Consider the following 18966-nt stretch of genomic DNA (forward strand, 5'->3'; position numbering starts at 1 on the left):
GTACGAAGTAGAAGTACACTACTACGTCAAGATGCTTGGGGAGATCAGATCTTCAACTTTAACACATCTACTTTGTACGTCGTAGTACTCAATTTTCCACCGCACCTGCCTAGACTCTCTCGGTACACCAAAGTATATTTCATACTCGCGAGGTTCAATGGTACAACCCGGTACCGTATTATTATTATTATTTTTTTTCCTCTTATTCTTCCTTTCTTTTCCCTTCCTCACGTCCTCCTTCCAGAATGTTTACGCAGTCTTGTACACTACAACAAGGGAGGAGCAGGTGGATATTGCCTGTGCTCCGAGGGCAAGTGCCCCCTCTGGGTCCCTCTGGGTCGGGAAACTACATTGTGGTCTCACCATTCCAGGGCACTATTTGCCCGACTAGTTTCTTCTCCGCGCATCAAATGTTAACTCGATGCCGTCATATATGATGCTGCCATACACTACTACACACCCCCAGCTACCAGGCTGCATCAACCCTACTTTGTCGTGTCAAGATGTCTTTCTTGACCAGGTTTGACCTAGCCCACTCGTTCCGCAATCCCGCACTCCCCCCGTGTTTCTTTTGTCCTTATGGGCTTTGCTGCTTCTAATCTGTGGAATCGTCCCGCCACGCTGTCGCCTCTTATCTAATCGCTCCCACATCGCTCGAAGTCTGCGATCTGCGAAGTATGCCGACTAGTCCGGCTTGGAGGCATCCCGGTCGCCATCGCGCCTGGACAGCTCCCCTTGATCATATTTCACCTGCCGTCCGGACAAGACCCATATACTGCTTATCCTTCGATCCCTGGACGGGAATATTTGGGCCGCCGAAGGGCGCCCATCCGGGAGCGGGCTACGGCGGCGTGGGAGCTGTGTCATTCGTGAGTACTTCGTAGCCCGTCGCACAGAGCGTGCCTGGGTCTAATACAAAGTACGAGGTACTCGACGAGTCTGCCGAAGTCGGGACTTGCCACTTGCTCCGATCTTCCAAGGGACTGGGGAATACGCCGTGGAGATTAAACCATCTAATCTACAGTAGCTTTTCACAGCATACGACTATTACACCACTCCTTTCGACCCGGTTCATGTTTTCCTTGCGCTACGCTGACCTTTCCACGCCACTCACTCCCAGGATAGCCCGTCCCTTAGGTCCGCCTCGAGTCGTTTCAAAGGCCAAAGGAGAACACAGGGTAGCAGTGCTATCCGTTATTCCCACCAAAACACTCCCCAATGCCCGTATTACCCACCCTTGTTGAAGACCAAAATAGTCAGATACAGGACGCTACTGTCCTGCATTCCCAGTTCCACTTCAAGGACCCCATGTGCACACTTTCGTGATCCACCCCCACCCAAGCCCAAGGCGCTTTAGAAAAGTTTCCCCCCGCGAGAGGCTTCTCTCGCGTCGCACTATGCCCTCTCCGAGAGTGACCACAGCCAGACCGAGGAGCCTGAGCACATGCTACCACTCTCGTCTTTCCGCATTAGGCCATTCCAGATCTGCTCTAACCCAGGCATCTGAATGAAGGAGCTCGGCCTCGAATTCCGCCCCTCCCACTCCATTAGACCAGGGATAGTTGGCCACGAGTCTGTTTTTGGTAACTGGGCCGACCATTTCGTTTGTCAAAGTAACTCAAGGCTCCTAGTACCTGTCGATTTCTTCTTCTTAGTATTGGGGTCCAGTGGGAGAAGAGAGAAGGGGTACCCCTTCCTCCGTTGATCATGTTTCTAGACCATTGATTCGATGGTCACTGTGTCTTCAGAGAAAGACATATTATGGGAGCCCTGAGAACATCCATAAACACTTCATCACGCTCATTCCATTTATACCCGCAACCTACAGCTGTGCTGTTCCATACATTCGTTCAATCTATCACCTCTTTTCTGGAGCACTCTGCAATCTACCAACCGTCATGCATTCACGGGACGGAGAGGATGATGTCCTCTCTATGGAGGTTCCGCGCTCCGATCCTCCGGCCGACGTTGCCCAAGCTAGCAACGATCAGCAACCTACCTCGCAAAATGACGTGAACGCACCTGTTGAGCAGCCTGTAGTCGAAGACGGCTCACCTAAACTAGCTCCGGCAGATCTCGAACAGATATGGCAGTGGAACAGGACGTTGCCACCTACCATCACTCAGTGCACTCACGACACAATATCTCAGCGCGCGAGAGAGCAACCCGACAAGCTCGCGGTCAGGTCATGGGAGGGCCAACTAACATACGGCGAGGTCGAAACATACTCGACCCGCCTTGCCCTCCGTCTCTGCCACTTTGGCGTCAGGTTGGGAACTCGGGTTCCCCTTCTCTTTGAGAAATCGATGTGGACCGTCGTTGGTGTGTTAGCGATTATGAAAGCCGGCGGCACTTTTATCCTCACAGACCCAAGCCAACCAGAGGCGAGGTTACGCACCATTGCCGATGAAGCGGGAGCACAATTCCTCCTGACCTCGAAGAGGCAAGAGGAGCTCGGCCGCCGAGTAGCGCCAACTGCCGAACTCTTTGTCGTTCCAAGTGATGATCTCTTCCACGAACAGGCGGCTTTGCCATCTATTCAACCATCTCCGGCGTTGGCTCCGAGCATCACCCCGGACCCGCCCGAGGAGCCTTCTGCCGAACTCCAGGACATACCCGCCGACGCCGACACCTCTTCATCTCAGGCTCCACCCCTTTCAACCGACCAATCGTCACCCACTCTTTCTCCCACCCAGGGAAATAACAGTCCTGAAGCCCTTGATGAAATCCTTCAGCCCGTTGATGAGGCCGAGCTCTCTACTCAGAATGGCCCCTCAACTGACACAACTGACACATCCGCCCCTGACGCTATCACCACTATTCCCCAACCCATAACGCCGCTTAACAGCGACGACACTCCCGCAGAATCCCAGGACGTTTTACAAGCCACCCAGGACCAGGAGACGGAAGATGTCTTCCAGCAGGAACCCGCCGATGATGCTCCGGGATCACCACAACAAGCGCCGTTATCTCCCGTCCCAGTTGTAGCACCCATTCTACTTCCTAGTCCTCCACCTTCGATTACCGACAGCTGTGCCCCGCCTCTAACGGATGTGCCTACGGCCTCGCTTCCCATTGTTCCTCCAACCAGCCCCATGTACATTATTTTCACCTCGGGCAGTACCGGAAAGCCTAAGGGAGTTGTCATCTCGCACGAAAACTACGCAAGTGGTGCCGTGCCCAGAGCTCATGCCGTGGGCTACAGGCCGCATTCGAAAGTCTTCGACTTTGCTTCGTATGCATTTGATGTCAGCATCGACTGTATGCTCTGCACTCTCGCGAATGGAGGCTGCCTTTGCGTTCCTTCGGACGCAGACAGGATGAATGACTTGAGCGGCGCGATCCGCAAGAGCGGTGCCAACATGGCCCACATGACTCCTTCTGTCGCCCGTGTGCTTGACCCCGATATCATACCATCCCTAGAAGTGCTTGGCCTAGGAGGTGAGTCCGTCTCGGCAAGCGATGCTGCGGACTGGGGACGTGACACCAGTGTCGTTATCGCCTACGGCCCTTCGGAGTGCACTGTTGGTTGTACGGTCAACAACGACGTCAGTGTCTCTACCAACATTGGTTACGGAGTTGGTGGTCTGACGTGGATCGTTGACCCTGAGGACCATAATAAGCTTGTACCGGTCGGTGCTGTCGGAGAGCTTCTCATCGAAGGGCCTGTCGTTGGTATCGGATACCTCAATGATCCTGGAAAGACGTCGGAAGTCTTCATTAGTGACCCCACCTGGCTCCTTGAGGGCCACGGCTCGGTTGAAGGCAGGCATGGTCGTCTGTACAAAACCGGCGACCTCGTCATGTACGATCCCAATGGCACCGGCTCCATCGCATTCGCTGGTCGGAAGGATCAGCAGGTGAAGCTTCGTGGCCAGCGCGTCGAACTGTCAGAGGTGGAACACCACTTGCGGAGGCACCTACAACAATATGCTCAAATTGTTGCCGAAGTCATCTACCCTAGCGGTGGCGAGCCGACCCTGGTAGCTTTCCTCGCCGAAAGCAAGTCCTCTCACCACACCATCGAGCCCGAGTTCACGGAATTCTCGGAGGAAGTGTCAACGGCGCTCGCTGATGCCGAGGCGATGCTCGAGAAGGAGATTCCTCGTTATATGATACCCTCAACTTTTATCCCCCTCACTTTGATCCCGACTTTGGTTTCCGGTAAGACCAACCGAAAGAAGATCAAGGAGATTGGCCAGTCGATGTCGCGAGAGCAACTTGCTAGCATGAAGCGGTTACGTCGCACAACTGAGAAGCCTCAGACCGAGATGGAAATTGCCCTCCACGCCCTCTGGACCAAGGTCCTCGGTACGGATGTCGAGATCGGTCTGCAGGACAGCTTTCTGGCACTGGGCGGTGACTCTTTGAGAGCCATGAAGCTGGCCTCCGTTGCTCGTGAGGAGAATTACTTGCTCACTGTCGCCACAATCTTCCAACACCCTACTCTCAAGGAGATGGCATCTCGAATGGAGAAGATCGACGAAGACGCCTCGGCGCCAACGGTACCATTCTCTCTTATTGAGGGATGGGAGCCTTCTGATGCAAAGAATGTTGCCGCCGAGCTTTGTGGCATATCGGTTGACGATATTGAAGATATTTACCCATGCACACCTCTCCAAGAGGCTCTTATGGCCTTGTCTGCCAAGGTGAGGGAGGCATACGTTGCACAACGTGTCGTTAAGCTCGATGGTCTCGACATGGCGACTAGGCTTGAGGCCGCCTTCAACTCTGCAACTGCAGACTGCGCCATTCTGAGAACACGAATTGTGCAAGTCCCCGAGAAGGGACTGGTGCAGGTCCTACTGAACAAGCCTATCGAGTGGTACCGTGGTGGCGATGTCGACAAGTATCTCGTGGAAGACAGAGATGAGCCGATGGATCTGGGCAAGCCGTTGGTGCGTTATGCCATGATCCATACCGAGGCGACTGGCGAATATGAATTCGTCCTCACTATGCACCACGCCTTGTACGATGGTTGGTCAATGCCTCTTGTGGTTGACCGTATCAACCGCGCCTACAAGGGTGAGCCCGCCAGCCCTTCTCCCCACTTCCGCGAGTTCATCAAGTACCTCCAGAACCTCGATCGTGAAGGTGGTGAGCGCTACTGGAAGGAGAGGCTTGAGGGTGCAACTGGACCTCAGTTCCCCATGCTCCCTTGGCCATCGTATCAACCACAAGCAGAGTCGCTGCTGGAGCACTACGTGCCTATCCAGCGTCACCCCAACTCCAACGCCACCGTTGCCACAATCTTGAGAGGAGCCTGGGCTATCGTTGCTTCTGAATATACAGCCTCAAGGGATGTTGTATTCGGAGAGACGCTGACCGGCCGAAATGCACCCATTGCTGGAGCCGAATTGATTGAAGGCCCAATGATCACCACCGTCCCAATTCGCCTTAGAGTTGACCTGAACGAGACCGTTGGCGAGTACCTCGACAATATTCAAGTGCAGACTGCTGACCAGATCCCCCATGAGCACATTGGACTCCAGCATATCCGACGTCTTAGCCCTGATGCCCTTCAGGCATGTGAGCTTCGAACGGGCATAGTACTCCATCCCACGGCCGACCCCAACGAAGAGTTTCCCGACGCGGATCTACCGGCCAGCCGCCTTGTGCCTGCGGGAGACGAGGAAGCGGCGCAAGAGGCATTGAAGTTCAACACATACGCCCTCATGCTTGTTTGCTCTCTCGACCCTAAGGGTTTCTTGATCATGGCCAGCTTCGACTCAAAGACAGTGGACGTCCAGACGATGGATCGGGCTCTACATCAACTCGGTCACGTCGTTCAGCAGCTCTGCCAGGAGCCGGAGAAGGCTCTGGGTGATATTGAATTCCTGACTTCTGAGGACAAGGAGTCCCTCCAGGCCCTAGGTACAACTGGTGCAATGGAGGTCCAGCAGGAGTTCTCTGGCGCCAACGCCGTCTGGGTCGTTGATCTCGCCAATCCGGATCGCCTGGTTCCGCGTGGAGCCCTTGGTGAGCTCATCATCCAGAGCACCGAGGAGCTTTCTCTTGAGAGGGTTGATGCGCCGGAGTGGATCAAATCCGAAGAACAACCCGAAGCGGCCCAAAATCTTTACAAAACTGGGCGCCTTGCTACTTGGACTTCGGAGAACTCCCTTCAGCTTAAGGGCCTCAAGAGCCAGCTACCATCTAATTATGTGATCCCCAAGGCTCGGTCCAAGACCGTGTCTGCTACTTCAAGCAAGCAGAAGGCCCTAAGGACACTCTGGAGCCGAGTTCTCCATATGGCGGAGGAAGACATCAGCCTTGGTAACAGTTTCTTCCAGCTCGGCGGTGACTCCATCTCCGCAATGAAGCTCGTATCGGAGGCTAGAAACGCAGGATGGTCCCTTACCGTCGCAAGGGCGTTCCAAAACCGCACCCTCTATGACATGGCTAAGATTCTGGAAGAGCTGGAGGTTAAGCCCGTGATCAATGAAGTGGTCCAACCATACTCTCTTATAGAAGGTTTTGATACAGATGCACTTCTCCCTTCCATCCAGGCTTCCCTTGCCGACCCCAACTTCAAGGTAGTCGACGTGCTCCCTGTGAGGCCACTCCAAGCAGTTGCCATTGACGGCACGATCCGCATCCCTCGCTTCTCGGCCCGGTACGAAATCATGTACTTTGATTCTCCAGTCGACCGTATCCAGCTTTATAAGGCATGCCAGGAGCTTGTGTCGATGAATGAGATCCTGCGCACTGTCTTTGTCAAGCATAACGATGAGTATCTGGCTGTTGTCTTGGAGGATCTGCAGACCCCCGTTGTCGAGTACGAAATCGACCAGAACCTCGAGGGCTTCACCCGCAATCTGTGCGACTTGGACGTCCAAACTAGGATGCCTCTTGGATCTGCATTTGTCAAGTGGTTCCACGTTCAGGAAGTTGGCGGTAGGAGCTGCTTGATTTTCCGCATCTCCCATTCCCAATACGACGAGATCTGCCTCCCCCTCCTTTTAAAGCAGCTGTCAGCTATCTACGAAAAGCGCACGGTACCTACTAGCCTCCCCTTCTCTTCCTACGTCCAGCATGTCGTTCGCCGAAGCATTCCCGAGTCCATCGGCTACTGGAAGGAACTCCTCGAGGGATCTGCCATGACCCTGTTCCGACCCGATATCCCAGTCACCAACACCGACCACTATGCCATTGAGAAGACATTCGACATCTCCGCTCGGTCAATGGATACCACGGTCGCAACAATACCCACAGCTGTTTGGGCACTTACGCTTGCCCGCCGCCTTTCTCTCCGCGACGTCACTTTTGGTGAAGTTGTCAGCGGACGTAACATTGATTTCCATCACGCCAATACCGTCATGGGCCCCTGCTGGCAATATGCCCCGGTCAGAGTCAAGTTCGACCCCAGCTGGACCGGAACCGATTTGTTATTCCATGTGCAAGACCAGCACATTGCTGGTTCAGCTCATGAGGCTATGGGTTTGCCCGAAATCGTCAAGAACTGCACTGATTGGCCGAGCGACGTTACCTGGTATGACACAGTTGTGCACCAGGATGTCGATCACGTGACGGAACTCCCTTTCCAAGAGACGACATGCCAGATGGAGACATACTATGCGCAGGCCGAACCTCTCCGCGAATGGAAGATTCAGGCCTTTTTCAAGGGTGACGAGCTCACAATCGAGATTGTGACGGTCGAGTCTTGGAAGGAAGTCGCCCATGAGCTCCTCGGGGAGATTGGCGAGGTGCTGAAGGAGTTGCTCTACAAGCCGGACCAGCTTCTTTTCGCGTCTGTTTAAACTATTTCGCGGACATACCGCCTTTTATTTATTATCCCAATTATTCTTGGAGATTTTCTTGTTGATATACTTCGGAGTGGAGTTATCTTGGTTTTTATCTTGTTCATCAATGTGTCAATGTTGTTCTTTTTTGGTTGTAACCTTGAGTTGATATCCACTTATATAGTCCAAGTTTCAACTACCGCAGTCCTTAGACAACTGTGTAATATCACGACAGATGTTTAAAATAATGCCTGTGTCTCAGTACGTGTGATGTATATATTGAGATTTACGCTTACCCTTTCCTTTATTCCCTTTTGCTTTTGCTTTATTCTTCGCGCCTTGTGTGATTTATTTTCTTTTGCTGCTGTTTTCCTCCCCTAAATACTGTGAGCGGTGCGAAGTTAGGCCGTTCATGTGGCAACTCATCTTTGACACTCGAGTCCGTCCCGGCTCCCGACTTACACCATGATCATTACCGGGTCCCACCTCGACTTCATGAATCATCCTTCACAAGCTCGCAAGATGCCTTCTGAGTTTTATGTTTCATGTCGTGTGTTTCACGGTCTGGATCTGACCAAGGCTTCTGGTGACTCTGTTAAGCCTAGGGCACACGACTGGAGCTTGCAAGTCACGATGATCCTCCAGTCGTGCTCCATCACTCCTTCCCTCTTCTCGGGACGTCGGATCACGGGCTCCCAATGTAGCTCCAGTCCACAGATATTTATTCACTCCTCTCTGATCTCCAAAATGAAGTCTTTCCTCTTTTCCGCCTCAAGACGAGTCATTGTGAACCCACGCTTCCCATCCACAGTTCTTGACCTTATTTCATTTCTCTTAAACCCGACTACTCTTGTCCTCGTCCTTTTGAAGTATCTGGTATTCTTTGGAGCACCTATTGGACCAGTATCTCCTTTTAAATTCTTTACCCATTTCTGTCTTCCTCGGATTCCTCGATTTGGTGGAGGCGAAATCTGCTGGAGCAAAAGGCTTGGACGCTGCCACTTTTCAGAGCTCAGTTTCTCGTCTTCTGGCGGTTCGATTCTTCACAGAAGACTCTAGTCCTCTGAGGACGACCCCAGGAACAGTCAACTTTGTGGGAAGGATCGTGCCTTCCTTCTTTGGTTGTCTCCTGGCGTCGCCCACCACAAGCTTCACCCACCCTCCCCTATATCAACCCAACTTCTCCATTCTCGTCCTCCTCTCAACTCTTTTATTTCTAACTTCTTCACCACTCTTTAACTTTCTACCGTCTACCTCATCGCGGAAGTATCGTGTCCAAGGAGGCCCTATCTCGTGCCGCTTTGCCATCGACATCTCCTGTCCATTCTAGGTAAGCTCGCGTCGTCTCATCTCTGCCCTCACCTCCATCCTCGTCCCCATCCTCATCTCTGTCCTGATCACTGCCCTCATCACCGTCTTCATCTCCACCCTCATCCTCATCATCCCCATCCTCTTCTCTATCCTCCAGTTTTCCCCTCTCACATCCCCGGCTCATCGTGAACCAGGAGCGGACAATCTAACCTCCTTTCTCTGACCCAGCAACCCCATTACGTATAGCCACTGTCAAAAACACTAGGGCTTCGTGGATTGTATTCTCGAAAGAGTCTCACGCGCTGCTCGTTATCGTTAGGCAGTAGCCGTGCCCAGCATTCTTTTCGTTGCCGACTGTTGAGATACAGTAGCTACGCCGACTGACGTTCCTACACCTCGATTCCTTGTCGACGAACCATTATTCTCTGCCTCTCCTGTTAAGGTGGAAGATGTCAGACGAACTAGGTTCGGCTGAGACGGCCGAAATTGATTCGCTCTTTGGAAGCGACGGTTTTGCCTTCGACGTGAGCTTTAACGCAGATCCGTTTGAGGCATCTACCGGCTCCGACTATTTCACGAGCTTATTGAACAGCGGCAACGTCGAAGTAGACACTAATCCCAGTGGCGTCATGGCCAATCCTGGCAACTCCAACCCCGGCCCCGTCCGAAATTTGATCGTCGACGGCAGCTCTGGAAGAAGCAGTGCGGATTCCAACGCTAGTCCCGGTCAGAACTCTAGCTTGGCTCACAGTGGAAACAACAACTTGACTCGTGGTACGTCCTCGAATAGCCCCCAGGTTGGTACTGGAGGAAGCAACATGACAAGCCTCACCATGCCGGGGAACAACCCCACTCAAGACATCAACAACGCACCGCCCAATGCCACGGGATTGCTTGTCTTGCCTGATGACAGTACCGACAACATCAACATCAACGATGGTAACCAGATTGGCACGGGCGGTCCCGCTGGCGACTCCACCGAGAGTAATACTACTTCCGTTTCTCAACTCAATCCCACGGCTGTACCGTGGGTCCCCACCAACAACAACGCGGCCGTCCCAAACGCATCGGGAGGTAACCAGGGTGTGCGCTCACAGAGCCTGCCGCAAGCCGATCATCGTGGCCAATCGAAGAGGCCTTGGCAGATGAATCAGAATGAGAACACGAGGAACATGAAGCGTAAGTCTAGCTCTCAATTAACGACTTGGAAAACTCAAACTAACTCTGTCGTTGAAGAAGCCACTGAACAGAATCGACCTATGAGTCAAGTGAGCAGGGCTGGCTCTATACCTCCCCATCACCAACAAGAGAGTACATCGGTGGCCCTGGCTTCGAGCATGGCTAGAGGAGTGAACCGCGAACCAGCAATCATGTCCCATCTCCCTGGTCAGATATCCGGTCAGCAATACACCCAAGCGTACCAATCGTTTCCCAGCCTTGGCGCAGCCGCCCCTCAGAATGGGATCCTGCAATCCGTTGTCAAGACGCAGCCAAAGAAGGCCGCTAGTGGTAAGTACCAGGTGTCTCCTGTTCGATCTCAGCGGCCCGATAATACTAACGTAGAAAAACCAGGCAAAAACAACAAAAAGGGTCAGGGGCAGAAAGGTCGAGGTAAACCGCGATATACCGGTCCGACCTTCGCCGTTCCCCCGTCTGTACCAGTCGCCATCGATCTTACCGATACGGTCTTGCAGCCTCTCAACGTCGAGTTGTTCAAAAAGACAGTTGAAGCCCAGAGGAAAAAGTCGAGTGCTCCTACCCAGAATATCGCCAATAGCAATGGAAGCGCCATGAACAACGCCATCCCGGCCTTGAGCCAGTCTTATCACCATTATCCGCTACCCCAGCCGCTGGCCTACCCGATAGTCCAGAACCAGGCTCCGATCCCATTTCCATTTCCCGTTCAGCCTCAGATGGAGAATGTAGCTCCGCAACAAGCTCAGAAGCCTCTCTATAGTCAGTATCTGCATCCGGCTCAGCCTGTGATTCAGCATCCGGTCCAGAATCCAGTTCCGCAGAAGACTCAGCAAATTGCTCAGCAGAAGGTTAATCAGCAAGCCCGAGAACACAGGGAGGCCCCAGGCCCTTGGAAAATGTCACCGGAAAAAAGGAAGGATTTTCATTTGTTCAATGTTGATTACCAGACACAACTGAGTGATTCAGTTCGAAAGAACCCCCCCAAGCGACAGACCCGGAAGCCTCCTATCAACGTTAGTAGTCAAGGTGTCTTCTCGCCGGAGGCCGAGCCAGCCTCTCTTCCCAGTTCCACCCCTGCGCCCCCTTCGACTCCGAAATCCCAAGTCGGTCCGAATGTACCTCGTCCACCTCAAGCTATCGGTGGAAAAGGCGGTGCGACCGGCGTTATGCGCCAGATCATGGCTGAACGAGATACGAGACTCATCAATGCGAGTTTTGCCCAGGGGTTTGAGTTTGGCATCGAGCGCGGCATCCAGTTGGTACACGCCATCATTCTCAACACTGCGCTGAAAACAGGACTGGAGACCCCTGTTGGCGCTGTCCTGGAGCTGAAAAAGGAGGATGTAGAGGGTGACGCCCTTCGTAAGAGCCTGAAGCAAAAGTCGAGGACTCTAGTCCAGGCCTGGATCAACAGTGTTCACTCGCAAATGGGCGCTCTTTCTGAGACCACTTGGTGTAACAAGGAGATCATCCTGCCACAATTGGCCAAGATTGTGGCTCACAACCAAGATCTCTTTGACCAGAATACCGTTACGCAGCTTAAGGCCGCCTTTTCCGCTGCTGCTGCCGCCAGTAGCGGTGCCAGTGGAGTTGGTGTTAATACCACACCTTCCCGCAACGACAAGGCACCAATGGCGATGGGTGGTGATGGCAACAGGTCTGTCTCTCGTGGTCCGGACCCCAATGACAAGGCGCCCATGACAATAGGCGGTGATGGCGGAAGGTCTATCGCTCGCGTTCCGGATGCCAATGACATCCAAGGTCAGATGGAGCAAGCCATGGGTGGTTCCCGCCAGGCTGCCGCGCGGGTGGCGCGCACCGAAACTCCTACCAGGCCTCAGGGCTACTCACAGCCGGAGCATCAAGCCGGCCCCGACCACGACGCCTTAGTTACAACGCCTGTTCGTCCCATGGGTATGAATGCTGGGGCGCCAAACGGTGGAGCTAGTCATCGAGGCGTTGACCTTTCCGTTAATACTGCTATCGCGCAGATGCAATCAAGCAGTCCGCCAACCCCGTTTCATATCACCCCCGATGGACGGGCGCACGTGGACGAGGAAACGCTGAGGTCGCAAGCGGCTGTTCCTGTTGGCACGAAGAGAGTTGCGAGCCAGGCTTCTGATGTGTCAGATACTTCGATTGAGAGCCCCTCGAAGCGCCGCAAGGCTGCGAACGGAGGTGTCGTCGCTATTCCAAGTGATACTGCCGAGGGCCGGTCGTTTGACGAATTGGCAGCTACCCTCAGAGCAGACATCGCTGGTAGCTCTGCTTCGGCAGCCACCTCTGAAGGCGTGGCGACGTACGCCGAAGCCATCTCTAGTTCTCCTGAGACTATCTCGTGTGAGCCTGTGGTCACTGGACAAGAGCATCTAACCGATGGGATCCTAAGCCCAGCCGAGAATGATGCCACATAGGAATGGGTCCAGGCGAACATCAGAACTCAAGCATACTTTGAGTCGCGCATGCCAGGAGGCATTTCGCACTCGACCGCACATTTTCTGCATACGCTCACGGAGATTAACAACAACGAGTACATTACGGAGCTGGCTAGGTCGTGTGACGACATCGTCGTGGATTTGAGCAAGGGAGAGAAGACCCCGGAGGGGGGTGTTGAGAGTGACGGAGGGATTGCAGCGTCTAATGGAGCGAATGACGTCCAAGACACCTTAGCAAAGAGCCGGGAAGCCTCCAAGAAGAAGGAGTTTATGCGAATCCGCGCGTATCACGACAGGATCTTGGGTAACGACAACGTAAGTGATTAAAATTGCTTTCCCCCCTTTTCTTTGTTCCTATGTAAGCGGGAGCTAACACGCGAGGACAACAGCCTTTTGAACGTGAAATTATGCAATGGTACGGCCTCGATCTCTGGGTCCTCGAGCGAATCCAGAAGGAAACCGGGTATTCGGACGCCGAGATGCGTCGCAAGAACCTCGCTCTGGCCCTGGCCGACCAGGCGATCGTCAAGGATTCGCCCATCGATGGGCCGGCCAAGCCTTACGCTCTCGCGCGTGCCACCATGACCTGGTATAACATGAACAAGCGTCTCCCGGCGACTCTGCTTTTGAAGACGCAGGATAGCCCGGGGTTCATGGCCTGGATAAATACGATGAACGATCCTGAGTGTGTTCATACTGCGGTGAGGGAGCACTTTAAGACATTTTAGATCCTCGCGGCATTGCGCCTGAGTGAGATTGAGGGAACATAAAAAAAAAAGAAAAAAAAAAAAAAGAAAGGGGAGTTTGGGGAGCGAGATAAGTTTGCGAAGTGGAAGGGATGGATGATGGATGGTTTGAAGCAAAGGGCCACAGACACATATGCGTGCCGTGAAGGGGGCAAGGGGAGGGGGTTTGGAAGGAGGGCTGTTTTTTGTTCTTTATTTTTATTCGTTTCTTTTTCCTTTTTATCCTTATGTTTTCTGCACTTGCTTCTTTGAGACCTTGTGGGTTTAGGGAACGAATGTTTTCGGTATCGTACTTGGTCTCCGGGGTTGAAGTTTCTCGCTTGGCAGTAAGTTTGTTTCTTTTTGAGATTCGAGGAGGGCCGAAATCCGTGTTAGTGGTAGGATCACGGTAGCAAATTGACTTGATATATTGGACAGTTGCTCTTCCCTGTAGATCCGAAGCATGGATCAAAGATACAATAATGTCGTAGAGAAAACAGCACGGCTAAGCCACGAGTTCTTTCCAGGCCTGATGCTATCAATATGCTTGGCCGTGCGTGTGAACATTAAACTACCTACCCCTGTGGCTCATTCAAACTTCACTGGTAGTTCAAGAGCCGCCTGGTGAATCGCGGTCCGGGACGCCGCTCGGCTGCCTCCAGTGCAGGAACTACACTGAAGCGACCGAGAGAACTGATTAACACGAATCCTGGTTCCGCTTCAGACAGGAAAGTTGTAAGTTGGAGAAACCATATCCTTGTTACTATTTCCGAATTCGTCGTTCGCCTTGAACAAATCTCGTCATTCATCCAATTGTGATACTAGGACCGTTTTTTGTATAGAAGTCCTTAACTAAGACACCAAAAGTGAGTCACGACCCTAGCATCTGTGCCGTTCTTCCCGAAGTCGTTCCTTCTTCGCAACGGCATCCGGGACGGGGAATCGTGGGATTTGTCAGCGTTTGGGGGTTTTGAGATGGCATCTTGACTTGCACTTGCACAGACTGACTTGTAGCATTTACACGTGAAGGGAACATTTGAAATCTTGGCCGCCGCCAGATCTGGGAATCTTTTGGGAAAGTGGGTTGGAGAGGACGGTGACCATGACCAATGGGGTTAAATTGAGCAGCTGGTGGTCCTCGATAGGATCCACATCCAGAAAGGGTGAGCACCATAAATAATGCTTCCAGTCTCTGGTGGAGAATTGACTCCGGCTCGCTGCACGAAGTACACACTACACTACGGCGCGGGAACATGCTTGGGCGAACCACAACAGCCTTGCCATAATGCGCTAGGATGTACTACGATTGTACTTGGCAGTAACAGTAATGGTGTGTCTCGTTCCTTCCCACTCCGATGTCATGCAGGCGAGACCATCACGGGACGCAGAAAATATTTTCGTCTGTGGCAAGAGCTCGCCTGCCAGCCAATTCCATCCGGGCAGTGCAGTCACTCCATCGTATGGGTGGAGCAGCGAGTGCCGAACAATTGGCAGGTGCGGAGGAGCCTTGACGAACCCGAGTGGGCGCTAAGCTTATAAAGTTATAAGCTTCACCTCAGTGTTGCATCGACGACAAGAGCGCCCTGGAATATTTTCATCAATTGAATGTTGCGGCTTCGCACTTTGCACTTTGCATTTTGCACTAAGAGCTCGAAGCTGGGCCTTTTTGGGCCTTTTTAGCGAGCATCGAATGTATCTCTGAACTATTGATGAACACATCTGTTTCCCCAACCACCCGACCCTTCATGTTCGCAAGCACGGAGCATGAAGCACAGATAATCGCAATAAGCCAAGACGAAAACAATTTCAATTAACATTTGATCAAACGAATCCGTCAAGTGTCTTATATTGTGAGTACAAGAGCCCCTCCTAGTAGAGGTTGGACGTTGGACGTTGGACGATGGACGATGGACGATGGATGATTGATAGACTCGACGCTGATCGGAAATCGCCTAACTTCAAGATCATGAACTTGGATCTCGACCGACCATAACTATACCTCCTAAACTACTTTGTGTGCACGGAGTACTTCTTCCGTACTTGACTGGAATTTAGCTCGAGCTGGAGCCGCCTTGGACAAACCGCCCACCACCGACCGACCGACCAAGATCAATTGAACGACTCAGTGGACAAAGTGGGCCTGGGTTCGTTACTATCAAATTCTATTTTTCTCTGTGTCACTTTTATTTTTATTCTCCACCAAACTCAGCCCAGCAAGCCGAGAGACATCAACTTCCGCTTGTCCTTTCCCAACCTCTTTGCGCCTCGAGTCCTTGAGTTCTCGACTGCCACCCGCATCCCTACCCGAACCCGCAGCCGCACCCTCTTCTCCCTCGGCCGCGCTGTTTCTGTATGTAACATGTAACTCGAAACCACAGACCAGACCAGGCCAACGCATTACGGTCCCCGCAGCCACCAGCTTCCCCGCATCAAATCGCAGCAGATATTGCTCCCTTCCCTCTCCTGGCTTCCCATGCCCTGCATTCTGTCAAAGCACCAGCGGCTCTACTCCAACGAAAAAAGAACTAGCCTAACCCGCTTGAGTTGGCAAGGTCACTCGCACGCAACATTGAATCTAAACTACGAAGCACGCCCTTCGCACGGCGAAAGATCACGAACCACTCAACGCCGACGGCCTACGCCCTGAACCCTGCTGGCTCGCTTTCGATTTCGATGACCATTGACCGCGAACGGCGCTGGCGATCTTGGCAACTTCGGGTACTCCAGCGAGAAGGGCCACTGCACCACGGAAAAAGCAAACCGTCGTCACACTCCATAAGTGGCCGAGGAATGTGTGGTTGCCACCCTCTTGTCTTCGCCGTCGATAACTCTGGTCTCTTCATGCGTACTGATGCTATATTTTTTCGGCGATATTATTAGATCCCCGCATGTTTGCATCCTTACGCAGGGACGCCGTCGAAGACGTAAATACGCGCCCCCGAATTCTATAGACTCGACGTTAACAGCTTTGACGACATTGATGTACATACCCTGCACTTGCACTCTATTTCTATTTTCTCACTCCTGACAGGCAGTAGATCTCGCCTCGGCCTCTTGATCTCCACTCCACCACCAACCGCCACCGGAGGTCTGCCACCTTAAGAAGGTTTTCTAGTCTTTCCCTTACCTGTCTTGTCCTGCCCTGTCCTACCCCACGGGTTGCCTATTCCGCCAGTCCTCTCTTCGGCTTTATGCTGGTCCCTTCACATTCGAACCACCAAATAGCCCCGCCACCTCTCCCTACTCCTTTCACGCCTCCATCCTTGCCCCCTCTAGGGCGGTGAGACGTACTTCGTACACTTGAGGCGAGCAGGGTGTGGTTGAGCTGCCAGCGCCGCCACAGTCCCCGCCTACCAATCCACCCTAGGCTTTACCTCCCCCCCTCTACCAAATACTCCCGCCCGGCCTGCCTGGTCGTGCATTGATGGACATGTCTCCGAGCCTCATAAAGACCTCCTCGCAACCCGACAGCCTCAATCCTGTCAACCATGATTCTTCCCCCTTGACACTTTCCAAGCTCGTCGGTGGAAGGAAGGAGGATTCACCAGCTCCCGGCGAGGTGCCTTCTCAAAACACGCCTTCCTCGAATGTTCCCACCGACCGTCGGAAATCCTACCCTACTCCTACTCCCGCGGCCTCTGAGCTTCCCACGACCACCCCACGCCGCCAGTCCATAACAATGTTCTTCTCCGACCTGTACAAATCCCCCAAGGCAACGCTGTCCAAGTTTCGCCACTCCCTACCCCCGGAAACATGCGATTATGGCGACCCGGATTTGCTGAGCAAGGATAAGATTAAGCAAAAGGCCGCCGTGAAGAAATTCCTCGCCGAAAAGGTCCGCAACGATTGGGAGTTCACATGGCCGCCTGTCAAAACCACCTCATCTTCTGCATCGGCAACCGCTGCCGGTGCGGGGGCACCTACATCCGAACACGCAGCAGACATTGAGCCTAACGCCGAACACGCAGCCCAGACCTCGATTACAACGACGGCAACGGCATCGCCTCCTACCATTACTGACGGGACTGATACTACCCCACATTCTTCTCCTTCCGAGAATGCTACAGTCTTGGCGGTCCCTTCCCCACCGACTAGCATCACGCATACAGACAGCCAGGCGATCCCGGCACCATTGTCCGATGGCCGCCAAACGGAACCTCCCGTCGGTTTTGCCAATGGAGGAATCACCACGCATCAAGACCTAGAGCAGGGTAAATACGATGTTGCAATTGACGACGACCACGAGAGTGATGGCGACACGTCGTCGATTTATAGCATCTTCTCCGAGGACGAAGCGCACTTCCGCCCACGCCTTGAATGGACTTCGGAGCTATCCGATTCCAGCGAAGACGATGACACACCGGCATCCTGTCGATTCGAGAGCCCCGAAACAGTAGGAGAGACGGTTCGCGCAAGAATTCTGTCGAAGAAGGAAAAGCGCCGTCGTGCTGTCATAGAAGAAGCAACTTGGAACGTAGGCTTGGCCTGTTTCGAGGCTAGGCGGAATGCCTGGACGGGTGCGAGAACAGTCCGATTCAGGAAAAAGCCCGTGTCGCCAACGACTGGATTTTCCCCCCGTAGACTATTCTTCAGATCCCCGCCAGCAACGCCACTATCGTCGTCTCCAACGGAGCGCAAGAGTGGAGACTCCGCAGCTGTGCTTTCCGATGCTTCGGACCCCCACAAGGACCCAGGAGCAGCGCTGGTCATCACCAAAAAGCAAACGAAATCCTCAACGGCATCGGCCCCGCCGTCGATCCCTTTGCCCGTCGAAACCATTATCCCCATCGCCCCGCCTATCCTCCCCCCAGCCAACCCCATGCGCGCTAGCATCACCCCCGCCGTATACCCCGCCCTCTACGACAAGCTCGTCCTCAACGGCCTTACCCCAAGCTGCCCCGTCAACCTCGCCGACATGCTTCGCGCCTGCGTCTGCGGCTGGAAGCGTGATGGCGAGTGGCCTCCCAGGGCAACCATGGCTCCGCCGCCCATGGCCATCCGCAAGAAGAAGAGAAAGACGAGCGAGAGCGGAAGCACGGCGAGGCGGATGAGCTTTGGATTATTAGGTAGGGATAAGGATGGTGGTGAGAATGCTGGAGGCGGCGGCATTCGTAGGAGCATGCAGAGGATTCTCGGCATTCATCACCATCATCCTGCGGCGGCTTAAGGGCGCGGCGTACGGCGACGTTCTAGCAACACGGTTGGTTTATATGAGTAGTGGGAGAAAGCGAGCTTGCTTTTGGAGGGATGATATCATGACGGTCATTTATAGGATACTGGGAAGGGGGCGGCATTGAAGTTTCATGACCGACTTGGTACAACTACGTTTTGGGTAATGGGAGAATGGTATCTTTGCGTGTTTCGTGTTGTCTGTAGGTTTTCTCTTGAATATCTTTTTTTTCCGCTCCTGCTTTGCATGGCATCGAGTTGAGAGCGATGGCGATGGTCTTGTGCAACAGTTTCGTATCTATACTATACCCACCTCTTATCGACATTACATTCATAGCATGGTGATGCCGGGAAATGGGAAATCTATGTGAATGTGGGATTTATTGA

General features: G+C 53.2%; 1 protein-coding gene and 2 pseudogenes across 1 annotated transcript; all 3 read left to right on the plus strand.

Moving 5' to 3' along the window:
* Nucleotides 1-1898: 1898 nt before the first annotated feature.
* SAPIO_CDS2806 lies at nt 1899-7760 on the plus strand (annotated as a pseudogene; the record flags this gene model as incomplete).
* A 1742-nt stretch (nt 7761-9502) lies between these two features.
* On the plus strand, nt 9503-13413 carry SAPIO_CDS2807 (uncharacterized protein; the record flags this gene model as incomplete). The annotated part of the gene is made up of 5 exons (XM_016785735.1): nt 9503-10232; nt 10290-10562; nt 10626-12601; nt 12665-13000; nt 13075-13413. The coding sequence occupies 5 exons, from the start codon at nt 9503-9505 to the stop codon at nt 13411-13413; spliced, it is 3654 nt and encodes a 1217-aa protein (XP_016644517.1).
* Nucleotides 13414-16840: 3427 nt separating this feature from the next.
* On the plus strand, nt 16841-18577 carry SAPIO_CDS2808 (annotated as a pseudogene; the record flags this gene model as incomplete).
* Nucleotides 18578-18966: the final 389 nt, after the last annotated feature.

The sequence above is a fragment of the Scedosporium apiospermum genome (assembly GCF_000732125.1).
Source record: "Scedosporium apiospermum strain IHEM 14462 chromosome Unknown SEQ_SAPIO_0087, whole genome shotgun sequence".
Lineage (NCBI taxonomy): Eukaryota > Fungi > Ascomycota > Sordariomycetes > Microascales > Microascaceae > Scedosporium > Scedosporium apiospermum.